At 55.9% G+C, this 12041-nt stretch overlaps 1 protein-coding gene across 1 annotated transcript in view; it reads right to left on the bottom strand.

Annotated features, from left to right (window-relative positions):
• Positions 1 to 888: 888 nt before the first annotated feature.
• STAB1 (stabilin 1) overlaps positions 889 to 12041 on the bottom strand; it is a 67875-nt gene continuing 56722 nt past the window's right edge. The window contains exons 50-69 of the mRNA XM_054167236.1: positions 10519 to 10578; positions 10237 to 10413; positions 9665 to 9751; positions 9088 to 9234; positions 8860 to 8925; positions 7794 to 8010; positions 6982 to 7131; positions 6230 to 6334; positions 5633 to 5740; positions 5251 to 5444; positions 4474 to 4618; positions 3899 to 4032; positions 3414 to 3579; positions 3078 to 3184; positions 2751 to 2870; positions 2220 to 2372; positions 1971 to 2090; positions 1601 to 1741; positions 1215 to 1373; positions 889 to 1122 (exon numbers count right to left, since the gene is read on the bottom strand). Of these exons, the coding sequence (XP_054023211.1) occupies positions 1072 to 1122; positions 1215 to 1373; positions 1601 to 1741; positions 1971 to 2090; positions 2220 to 2372; positions 2751 to 2870; positions 3078 to 3184; positions 3414 to 3579; positions 3899 to 4032; positions 4474 to 4618; positions 5251 to 5444; positions 5633 to 5740; positions 6230 to 6334; positions 6982 to 7131; positions 7794 to 8010; positions 8860 to 8925; positions 9088 to 9234; positions 9665 to 9751; positions 10237 to 10413; positions 10519 to 10578 (2607 nt within the window). The 3' untranslated portion in view covers positions 889 to 1071. The remainder of the gene's footprint in view (positions 1123 to 1214; positions 1374 to 1600; positions 1742 to 1970; positions 2091 to 2219; positions 2373 to 2750; positions 2871 to 3077; positions 3185 to 3413; positions 3580 to 3898; positions 4033 to 4473; positions 4619 to 5250; positions 5445 to 5632; positions 5741 to 6229; positions 6335 to 6981; positions 7132 to 7793; positions 8011 to 8859; positions 8926 to 9087; positions 9235 to 9664; positions 9752 to 10236; positions 10414 to 10518; positions 10579 to 12041) is intronic.

Genomic DNA, 12041 nt, shown 5'->3' with positions numbered 1-12041 from the left:
GGAGCATGGGGACCAGCATGGCAGCAGGAACGGGTTGGTTATGAGGGCTGGGCTGCAGCCATTGATGAATAGGCTGTTTACAACGTGTGGAGCAGCTGAGGGAGAAGGAACCAGCCTGTTATTGAGGACTCTCCCAGGAAGCTCCTCAGAGAAAGGCACTAAAGTGCAATACATGCCAGCAGCCCTCAGCAAGATACAGACGCAGACACGTATCTCTTCTCCTGCCTGCTCCTCTGGGCAATGTGCCAGGCTGGCCCCTGGGCCTGTCACTTGTGTCAGTGCCTCACCTTTGTGCTATGTTCGAGCCTGTCACTGCCTTTCCAAATGCCTTGCTCTCTCCTCAGTGGCCTGAATGATTGCTGTTAACATAGCTGCTCTAACCAGTTGTAGTATGTGCATGAGGCACTTGGTACCTTTGTGCTGTGTGTAGTCTAACTGCCTAATAAAGTCTGCAGCATGTGTTACTAACTCATTGTTTAACCAACTCACTGCAGAGGTGCTGTGCCTCTCTGGTCCTTTGCCGGCCCTGGGGGTGCAGTTCTGGGTGCAGCACCAAGAGCATGGGGTGCAGCTGGGGTTGGTGCCTGAGAGGCCAGGCCTGAGGTGCAGGCAAGGGGGTGCCTGGATGGACCAAAAGGGGTGTTTGGGGTGGCGAGTGATGCATGTAGCTCGTACCTGACCATGGTGAAGGGGCATGTGAGGTTATGTTGGTGCTCCCTAAAGGCTGCTGGAGTGGGAGGCCGTGTGCCCATAGGGTTGGTGTAAGTGAGCCCTTGGTTTGGGGAAACTAGGCACTTCCTCCAGGGCAATGCCTGGGGAGGGACCAGCCAAGACGGGAAAACGGGTGCTGGGCCGTGGCCGAGAACCGGCTTGAGGCCTCATCTGTTTGGTGCAGGGTTGACTGGCAGCAGGTACGGGCGGGGTAGTCGGCGGGAGGCCGTGGCTGGGCCGGCGAGGATCGAGGCCGAGGGGCGCTGACAGCAGCCCGGCGTTGGAGGGCAGGCGCGGGCAGAGGCGGTGGCGCTGAGCTCTTTATTTCTCTGTGGACCGCGGGCCGCCGGCAGCGGCTCCTCAGTGCGGGAAGCGGCCGGAGTCCGCGCAGGCGTCGGCCAGCAGCGAGTCCTGCGGGAGAGACAGACAGCGGCAGCGCGAGCGCCGTCACGCCGACGGCGCGGGGCGGAGGGCGCGCTGCGCGGGGGCGGGGCGGTGCTCACGTGCAGCAGCTCGTAGTCGGGGATGTGGCTGCCGTACAGGGGGTTGGGGATGGCCACGAGCGGCCGCTGCGCGCGGGGCTTGGCGGCGCGCGGCCCCGCGCGTTCCTGCTGCGGCCCCGCCTCCGCCTCCTCTTCCTCCTCGTCCGCGCGCAGGTCCGCCTGGAAGGGAGGCGCGAGTTGAGGTGCCCTCTGCCGCCCCCTGCCGCCGGGCGGAGCCCCCCCTTGCCCCTCGGCGCCCCCGCTCCGCCGCTCCCCTCCGCGCCTCCCGCGCTGCCGGGGCCTCCCAGGCGTGGCCGTTCCCTCGGGGCACACCGCAGCTGGTCCCCGCTCTGCCTCCTGCCCTCACCCCACAGAGCCTACTGCCCCGCTTCCCAGCCAGCACTTACCTGAAAGTAGCCGAACTGCCCTTCCTGCCGCCGCCTCTTCACACAGTAATAGGCGACGCCCGCTCCAGCGCCCAGAGCCAGCACAAAACTCAGCGCTGACAACGTCCCTGTGGCCACGGACCCCTGTGCCACACCGTTCACCTGCGTCGAAAGACAGTAGCCTGGCTATGGCACCCTCCCGGCACAGCGATGGGCTCCCCACACAGCCAGCCTGCTGCAGTGTGCCCAGCATGATCGTGGGCAGCCCTGCCAAGTAAGCCGTGCCAGGAGAGCAGAGGATGTCCCCCGGGGGCATCCTTGGGATGAATTCGTTGACTCATCCCCATTCCCAGGGCTGATGCTAGCTGTTTCAGCATCTTCCGTCTCTCACCTGACCAACATGAACAGCCGGTGGTGGGATCCGCAGCGGCTCTGCAATTGCATGAATGATGCCGTTGAAAGCCATAATGTCCCACTCCACAATCATCGTGTCATTGATCCCCTTGGCGGCCTACAGCACAGGGTGGAGATGATGTCACCTCACCAGAAAGCCTCCTCGTTGTTCCCTGGCTCAGAAGAGAGGTGGTGAAAACTTGTGGTTTGGGTTTGTTGGGTTTTTCTAAAGACCTGTTGAACCTACTGAGTGCTCCGTACTGTTGCCCACTGGGAGGTCTGATACATGGAGGTCATATCCTGACTGGGATGGGATGATGGTGCCCGTTGTGAGATTGAAGCTGAAGAGGACGACATTGCTGGATGACACATGGAGCTTCAGTTCTTCTCCTGTCAGTGTCTGAAAAAGCAATAGGGCACAGGAATGGAAGCTGATCCAGCTCTCACTGCTCAGCTGGCTCCTGTGTGCAGCCCCCACCTGGTATAAGCCCAGACACTCTCCATGGCCCCAAGACAGCTCAATTTGTCGGCATGCAGGGAAAGGGGATTGCCATTCTTAGAAACAGTCAAAGTTCAACTGGAGAAGGCTCTGAGCAACCTGACCTAAATGGCTCTTCACAGTGTGGGGTTGGACTAGAGACCTCCGATGATCTTCTCTGACCTAAATTTCTCGTCCTTCCCCAAACTCTTATTTCACATCACCACCATGCCAGCTTTGGCAGACTGTTGGTCTCTCCTGAGGCTCTGATAGTTCGTTCCATGTTCCCTGCTTTCTTACTTCATTGTCTGCGAAGCCAGAATTCAGAGGGACAAAGAGAGTTTTGGGAGCGGAGTCATCAGATAAATAGGTGAAAAAATCCAGTCCTTCTTCTGTGTCATTGGCAAAATCGAGCAACATCTGGAAAAGATGGGAGATCCTCCTCATCAGCACACTGCTGGCTGCTCAATGCTGTTACTTTCCCCTCCCCAGCAAAGAAAACTGCTTTGTCTCTGCACTCTCTACCCTGCATGCAGACCAAACCACTGCTTTTCCCTGTTCTGGCTGGTCCCTCCCTCTACCTTGTTGGCTGCTGACCTGCTGAGGAACCAGGGGAGCATTGCTTACAGAATAGAAGGTAGAGAAGCGAGCGTGTTCTGCGAGCACGTCGGGGAGCTTGCCACTGCACCAGTACCCGTCTCCCATGAACCCATCACGGCAGCTGCAAGTCACATCTGCAAAGCAACAGCATGAAGTTCCTTGACTCACCAATGCTGGCTACACTGACCACCTTTCCCTTGTCTTCTGGATGCCACTCAGCCTGTTTCCTCCTGATACAGACATGAGGTAGGAGGGAATGTGCCTGCCTGCCCTCACACTCCAAGGGCAGTTCTCTGGCTGCTGCCCTGACACACCTCTGGTGCCAGACAGGACCATCCCAGGAAATGTGCTCGCACCACTCACCCTTCTCCCGATAGCAGAAGGCATCCCAGGTCTCGCTCAGGTTGCTTCTGGAGCCATAGTCCACAATGCCCACTCGGTTAGCCCCACAGCTGGGGTTGGGGTAGGCTGTAGGGTATCCAGCTGTGCCGTTGTCCAGCCAACCCACCAAGCACAGGTGGAATCCCATCTAGCAGAGGAAAGTGAATAATTAGATTAAAAATGATATCTCTGGCCCAGGTTCTCCGCTCTGATACACACTCCCATCCATGCAGCCCTGTCCAACATTCCCCCAGCACTTAAAGGTTTGCACAGCTCATCCCACGAGACTGGCCAGACCCACCAGCCCTCCTGGTTTCATGGATGTAGGCATAGCAAACAGGGCCTGACTGTGGGGACTGGAGGTGAGGTCACCCACCCATATGTCTTGAGCTTGTGACAGCTGAACTGGGCGCAGGCAGGAGCGCTGCGCAGCCCCACCCCAGGCAGCGCTGGAGCCGGCCCCTGACCTGCTGCGCTGCCGAGAGCTGCCCGAAGGTGGCCAGGGAAGCGCCCTCCGCGGCGCAGGCAGCCTGAGCCTGCTCGTAGGTGAAGTCGTACTTCTTTCGGGGTGACTGCAGATGGAAGACCCCCATCGTCTTATCTGCAAAACACCAAGGGCAGGGAGCATCAGTGGGGCACAGAGAGCGAGCAGCCTCCCTGGGGCTGTCACACGGATCCCCTACCCGGGTACAGATAGCACCACAATGGGGCGTGCTCTGTGCTGCATGGGTGGGTGGGATGGGGATGACGCTCAAGTGAGGGCAAGGTGAGGCACAGCATAGCTTCCTCTCAGCGTCTAGCCTTCCACTAGGGAGTCAGTGCTTACTGGCAGTGTAATCCCACCAGAGGCCATCCCTACATCCCATGCGAGCAGACAAGGATGGCTCATCTTCCCCAGGTAGGGGAAAAGGGGAATGTGAAGACCAGACCGAGCTACAGAGACAGCCCCTTGGCCATCCAGCCAGAAAGTGAAGGGTGAGGGAGCGTGAGCTCTCCTTAGAACATCATCCCTGGCACTGTGGGATTGAGCACACACACTCACCATGGAAGTGCAGGTCAGTGCAAATGGCTTCCCGGTGGCACTGCCCGTTGTCCTCCAGGCACCGGTCTGTGGGAGGCACAACCTCTTCCAGGCACTGGATTCCGTCCCCCACATAGCCCTGCTTGCACTCACAGCGCCGCTCGTTCTGCAGCACAAAGGAAGGGTGGCATTTGGGTGAGCATCAACATGCAGCTGCCAGCTTGGCACCCTTGTATTCCTGTGTAGATGGGGATGAGCCTTCAGAACACCTCTACAGCCTGCTTGGGACTATGACAGAGCTATGAAAGGCCGCATGGCCTCGGTCCTACCCCCATGTCTAACTGCACATGAACCAAAAGATGTCACACAGACTCCTTGTCACACGCTGTTTGAAAGAGAGATGAGATGTGAGGTACATGGCTCATGATTCTTGCACTAACATCACACTCCCAAGTCCCATCTTCTGGACTGCAGTGAGAGCAGCTTTGGTTCCTCTGTAAAACTGGCCAGCATCATCCTCAAAGGACCATTCCAGAGCCCCAACAATGGTCCAGAATGCCACAACCAGTGCAGTTTATGACCCTTAGACAGATGAATGGGCAGAAATGGCCTCAGCATAACATCACCAGGCAGCTGACTGAAGGCATGGCCCCTGCCTGGCAGAAAGGACCTGCAGGATGAGTGCAACAGAGGGGAAGGGCAGGCCTGGGGACTGCAGTAACAGGACATAAGGTCATACCGCTGTCCTGCAGCAGGCTGAAGCAGGCAGGTGCCCTGGGCTCTGTAGGCTGTACTCACTGGCCCAGTGCTGATGCAGGTGGCGTGCTGGCTGCAGTCCCCGTTCCTGCCGTCCGCACACCTGTCCATGGGGTCGCAGACATGGCCGTCGCCCGAGTACCCGGGGGCACAGGCACAGGAGACGTTCACACCAACCTGCGTGCACTGTGCGTGCCTGGCACACCCCCCGTTGTCCTGGCTGCACATGTCGATCACTGCAGGGACAGGAGGAGTAGGTTAAATAAAGCATCTTGCTAGGTGTCCTGGTGCTCTGTCTGTCTGTCCTGCCAGCTGTCACACCCATGTGGCCATCAGGAGAGGGTTACCTGTTGTCCTGCTGTGCTGCCTGCTTTCCCCCTTGCACACCAGCCCTCCAGCCCAGCCCCTTGTGGCTTCCCCTTACCTGTGCAGGTTCTCCCATCTCCTTCATAGTGTAGGTCACATTCACAGAGGTTGCCGGAGCGGCAGACAGCCTGGGGGTGGCACGGTGGGGAGCAGGTGGGTGTCAAGACTGAAACCAGAATGCAGGTAGGTGAGAAGAGAGAAGAGAGAAAAGAAGAGACCAGGTTGGAAAAGACCCCCGAGATCATCAAGTCCAACCTATCACCCAACAGAATGATCTAAGGGTTGCAGCTGCTAGGCCACCTGCCCCATGCTCCCCACTCCTTTCCCCAGTGCTTGTTTGCAGATGCCTTGATCAAACACAGAGGACCTTGACTCCCTTGTATATACATCAGGCTTTCACCTCACCCTCAAATTCTTCTCAGAGCACCTCTGAGCTCAGGGACTTGTTTATGACCAAGTGGAGCTTCCCTCTTCCTCCTCACCACCTCAACCCTTGTGAAACTCAACAGCAAAGGCCAGATCTCAGGATGAGCAGCCCCCTGCTCCACCCCAGAGATATTCCTGACTGGCTGCTTAAACAATCCAGCTGCAGGATAGTGTCCCTATGGCACTGGGTCCCAGGCAGTAGTGGGTGGTGGGGCTTTGCATCGCTCACCTAGCCTGGTCTCACAGCGAGCTCCAGTCCAGCCCTCAGAACAGAAGCAGAAGCCATCTCCATGCAGTCCTGCATTGCACACACCATTCTCAGTGCAGTTACACTCTGTTAGGAACGGATGAAAACAGTCATGACATCTGTGTGGGTGCCTCTCTGCACCCACAAAGCCCCATCATTCCCCTTCTCTGGCCATTTCTAGACATGCATTTTTCAATCCTGAGTCCCTGCAAACATACAGCCTTCAAAAAGATTCCTGGAGACCTCACGAGGCCCAGCTTGGGGTGGGAGTATGGAGGACTGCCTTGTCCTTCCTTCACAGGGGCACAGGTTCCTCCTGAGAATATCCCAGGAGATGTCCCAGGGTTCATCACAACTTACAGATTTGTCCCCCAGCTCAAAATACATCTTAATACTTTCTGCCAGACTGGGACTCTCAGCTGTGCTTGATAATGAGAAGGGCACATAGAGGCAAGGTCCTCAACAGCATGGCTGCACTGGCCACAGTTCATGGCATGTTCCACTGAGCCTTCTCAGACTTGGCTGTCCAGCCAAGAGCTCAGGGAGGGAAGACCCCAGCCCCAGAGGTCTGACCCAAGCGTTGTGGGGACCAATGCATGTGTGGCAGCACTGATTCCTGTGCTGTAGGCTGTGAAGGGTTTGGCCCAGCACCTCCTCCCCGTGCGAGGAGCACCACATGCTGCAGCCACCTCTGTGCAAAGCTCATCACTGCCACCCCACAGCTTCCCCCTCACCTCGGCAGTCTGGCCCGAATCTGCCCGGAGCACATAGCTCACAGCTGGTTCCGATGAAAGCCTGGCTGCAGTTGCATCTCCCCGAGCCGCCGATTTTGTCGTCGCAGGTACCGCGGTTACCACAAGGTGCCTCCAGTCCTCCCGGGCACGCTGCAAATGGGACATCTGAGTGAGGCTGCGGTGACAAAGTGACCCTGTGCTGCCGGGGAGCCACCCGCTGTCCCGTGCAGAGCCTGTACCCCGAGTGCCACCGGAGCTTACAGGGTGCTTGGGCCACAGAGTCTGCTCGGCAAGTCTGGGGAGTGAGTGCTGGGGACATCCCACTAAAATAAACCTTAGGAAGAGGGGCAAAGAGGGACAACTTCAGCAGAGCTTCCAGCCTGGGAAGACCCTTGGTTGCAATGTGCCAGATTTGTGCTGTCCCTCCCCATGCTAACCTGGCAGCAGACTCATCCAAGAATCTGAAAGCTGCCCATGCACAAAGGGCAGAGGGCAGATGCCAGGGAATGGCTGGGCACTGGCAAGATCTAGGGGTGACTGCTATGTCTGACAGCCACCTTCAGCACCCCTGTGCCCAGGGTTCTCCACAGGGACAAGGGATTCCCTGTAGGGACAAAGGGTTCTTCAAGGAAAGGGAGTTCCTGGTTGTGGTACCATCTGCATGCATCCCCTGTACCCTCTTTAGACTGGGGCATCCTGCCTGGGGTTTCATCCATCCTTCTCCAGGGAAGCACCCTGGTGGACAGCACCAGCATTGTCTCCTTAACACTCGAGAAAGGGCTGGGGCGGGAGGTGGTGCCACAGCTCCTTACCCTGGCAGTCTCGGCCGTAGTGGTTGGCACAGCACTGAGGGCTCCACTGGGCAGAAACACAGCTCCTCCTGCAGCCTCGCTTCAGAGGCCCCCTGGAAGGGAGTTGTCTCCTGAGGCTGTCCCAGAGGGAGGATGGCCGCAGCATGGAGTTGCGGTGAAACAGGAAAGTGTTCCTCAGCAGCTGGTTTCCGTAATAGTAGCAGCGCTTGGGGTCTCCCTGCGAGGAACAGGCGAGACAGTCTGCCACGCTGCTCACGGATGGCTCACCTTGACTTCTCTTGTGCCACTGATTCAGTCTGATGACAAGCAACAGAAGCTTCCTAAGGTGTGATGGGGCTGGTGACAGAGGAACCACTGATGTGCCGTAGGGATGTGCCAGAAGCCTGGCAATGAGAGTAGAGTACAACCACTGCCCCTTCAAGGCTGCTCACCATCTGACCCCTGGTCCAGCTCTAATAGCCAGGCTGAGCTCTTCTACTATAAATCACCCAGAAAAGCACCCAGTACTGCTCCAGAGACTTCTGCAGCCACTGTTGCACATATAGCGGCAGCCACTGCTGCCAGCAGAGACCATTTAGAATAGAATAGAATAGAATAGAATAGAATAGAATAGAATAGAATAGAATAGAATAGAATAGAATAGAATAGAATAGAATAGAATTAACCAGGTTGGAAGAGACCTTCGAGATCATCGTGTCCAACCTATCATCCAACACCACCCAATCAACTAAACCATGGAACCGAGCATCCTGTCAAGCCTCGCCCTGAACACCCCCAGCGACAGCGACCCCACCACCTCCTCAGGCAGCCCATTCCAGTGGGCAATCACTCTCTCTGTGTAAAACTTCCTCCTAACCTCCAGCCTAAAATTTGAGCCCCAGACCCCATGTTGCTTAGCCAAGCTCCTGCCCTGGAGGACTCTGTGACTTAGGGCAAGGCATGGACAATGTGACCAATTGAGGGACTTGCCACATACAGATGTGGCTTCAGTTTTCTGCTAAGTGGGACTTGGGTATTGTCATCAGCCCTGCAACAAGCCTCCACGGTGAGAAGCTTTGAGCATTACCTGTTGAATGGAGCCAGCAGGGCAGGGTGGCTCAAAGCCACAAAGTCCACAGCTCTCTGTAGATCCCTGTGAAGAGGAGAGAAAGAAACCTCACAACAATTTCTGCCTCTCTCAGCTGCTCAGAGGTTTGCTGAGGAAGAGCAACAAGCCTTCCCCAAATCCCTTCTCCCAGGCATGGGGGCACAAGAGGTGGCACAGATGCTCACTGGCCTCATTGCAAGTGCTCACCTGCAGCTCAACGAAGATGAACTCATCACATCGAGATCCCAGATCTGGTGGCTCCAGCAGCCTATCGATTCCATAAGCAATGCCCCCATTGAATTCCATGTGCCTCTGGATGATGGTGGCATCGCCATTCCCAACTAGAAGTTCACCCTACCACAGGAAGAAATTGTGTGATTTGGGCACATCCTACATCCTAGCTGCATCACCCAAAGGCTTTTTTGGCTGTCATGACTTCCCAGTCACCTCTTGTGTCCTTGACCACCCTTCTCCATGGCTAATTTTCAAGGCCATCTCACCTAAGAAATAGCCTCCATCCATGCAACACATGCTCTGTAATGGTCATGGCACCATATGGTTGGCCTCACAACCTGGTCCTTGTGAAATGCATGTGCGAGTACCACAGGCCTCCACACTTCCCTCCACAGAGTTTCCAGGCTCAGCTGTAGCCAGGGAAATGGGGTGTCTCAGACTGCAGCCCCCCTAACTCTGTGTTCACTTCCTGCCAGTGACCACCATGGAGCATCAGTTGCCCTGTGGACACTTGCTCAGTGGCAAACAGCCCAGCATCACCATCACTTACCACATGAGTTTTGCTGCAGCTAAATGAGACAGTGGAGCCATGCATGGTCCGTATGGATTCCACCTGGGGCACATTACCTGCAACAATCTAAGAGGGAAAAACAAGAATGTGAAGGGCAAAACTGGCAGGTCATACTTCTAAGAGCATGCTGCCTGCTGAAGGGTCAGCAGCCACACTGTGGCAGCATGTGAAGCTGCTGTGGGTGGGACAGAGTAACTGTGATAGGTTAGTCCCATTTTCTCATCAGGGAGAGTCTAGCAGAACCTGGTTTTGCTCAGCTGGACTCTTTCTTTGTTAATCAGACAAAAACCTGTTTGTGAGTCTTGTGTTGACACTGAGGGTGATGTGGCCTCCCCCAAGAAGCTGATGACAGGAGGTTTCAGCTCAACCATGTTGCACAAGATGTTCATGATGAAGCAGCAGTTGCCTCAAATGCCCAAACATCTTTGGACCTTCTTGAGACAACCAACACACTGCATGTTCTACAGCCCCAAAACACTGGGCAAGGCCCCTCTGGCATAAGCATAGGCAGGTGGTGGCACTACATGTGGCCTGTGTGTTGTCACATTTACCTTTGTGTCCCTGATCATGTGTGCTTTGAGGTAGGAGGCAAGCACCTGGCGATGCTCTCTGTGGTACAGCCACTTCTGCCTCTTCTCCGGCAGGGCGCTGAAGGCAGCGTCTGTGGGCCACAGCATGGTGAAGGGTCTGTGCCGGGGGTCACTGATCAGGGGAAGCAGCTCTGCATCCTGTCCAGGGCAACAGGGGATACACAGGGAAGGCCACAAGCCAAAGCTGGAGGTGCACACGTACACCCCGGCTCCGCTCTGAGCAGCAGGAGCCTGGATGCTCACCTGCAGCAGCTTGCTGTAGATGGTGTACCCGAAGGCCTCTGCCACCGCCGTGATGTTGTGCTGCAGAGGGAAGAAAGCAAACAGTCATCACCCAAGAGGTCTCACTCCAGAGCCTGGAGCAGCAATGCAGGGGAGAAAACAGACACAGTAGCTACACATTTTATCTGTGTCATCATCATGCCGATGGATTTGGCCTGCTCAGAGCTGTCATTAGGACATTGAGACTCTTGAACGTGTCCAGAGAAGGGCAACAAGGCTGGGGAGAGGCCTCGAGCACAGCCCTGTGAGGAGAGGCTGAGGGAGCTGGGGTTGCTTAGCCTGGAGAAGAGGAAGCTCAGGGGAGACCTTATTGCTGTCTACAGCTACCTGAAGGAAGGTTGTAGCCAGGTGGGGGTTGGTCTCTTCTCCCAGGCAACCAGCACCAGAACAAGAGGACACAGTCTCAAGCTGCACCAGGGGAGGTTTAGACTCGAGGTGAGGAAAAAGTTCTTCAGTCGTTCATCATTGGAATATGCTGCCCAGGGGGGTGGTGGAGTCACCATCCCTGGAAGTGTTCAAGAGGGGATTGGATGTGGCACTTGATGCCATGGTTTAGTAGCCATGAGGTGTTGGGTGACAGGTTGGACTTGATGATCTTTGAGGTCTTTTTCAACCTTGTTGTTTCTATGAAGGACTCAGAAGCCACCACTTTTGTGATTCATCCTGGGTGGATGCTGCTACAGCAGGATCACAGGATGTTAGGGGTTGGAAGGGGCCCCTGGAGATCTTTGGGTCCAACCCACCTGCTGGAGCAGGACCATATAGTCTAGCACAGGTCACACAGAAATGCACCCATATGGATCTTGAAAGTCCCCAGAGAAGGAGACTCCCCAGCCTCTCTGGGGAGCCTGCTCCAGTGCTTTGTGACCCTTACAGTAAAGAAGTTCTGTCTCATCTTGAGGTGGAACTTCCTGTGCTGTAGTTTACAGCCAGTGCCCCTTGTCCTGTCTCAGGGCACAAGTGAGCAGAGGCTGTCCCTTCCTTCTTGGAGCTGGGATGGACTCCAGCACTCTGTTGTGCTGCACAGAAAATGTGTCATTTACTGTAAAATGTAGGAGCTCCTCATCCTCATTTGAGGAGTACCAGAGAGACAGTGGTGATCTCACACTGCAATCTGCTCTGCACTGGGGAAGCAGGCTGGTAGCTGGCATGGGACATGGTTCCCCTGCCTACATACAGTGCTGTTCCCTGGTGATGGATAGAGCTCCTTCTGTCCCCAATATGGCTATACCACAAACACTGTCACCTTCACATGCCAAATCCATGTCTTCACACAACCCCTGCACAGCTAGGAACAGGGAGGAAGAAGAGCAGCCCACACGGCCTCGGGCTGAGGTTTTATAAGGGACAGGCCTGTCAGAGTGTGACCGTTTGAGGCTGCGCCTTTAAGGACAAACAGTGCTGAGACACTGGCTAAATGTTTTCGGTACTAGAACCAAAACATTCTGATATTCTAAAGGAATTTCATTGGTGCATGGATAAAA

The sequence above is a fragment of the Dryobates pubescens genome, chromosome 1 (genome assembly GCF_014839835.1).
Source record: "Dryobates pubescens isolate bDryPub1 chromosome 1, bDryPub1.pri, whole genome shotgun sequence".
Lineage (NCBI taxonomy): Eukaryota > Metazoa > Chordata > Aves > Piciformes > Picidae > Dryobates > Dryobates pubescens.
This window is presented reverse-complemented; position numbering and strand designations above follow the sequence as displayed.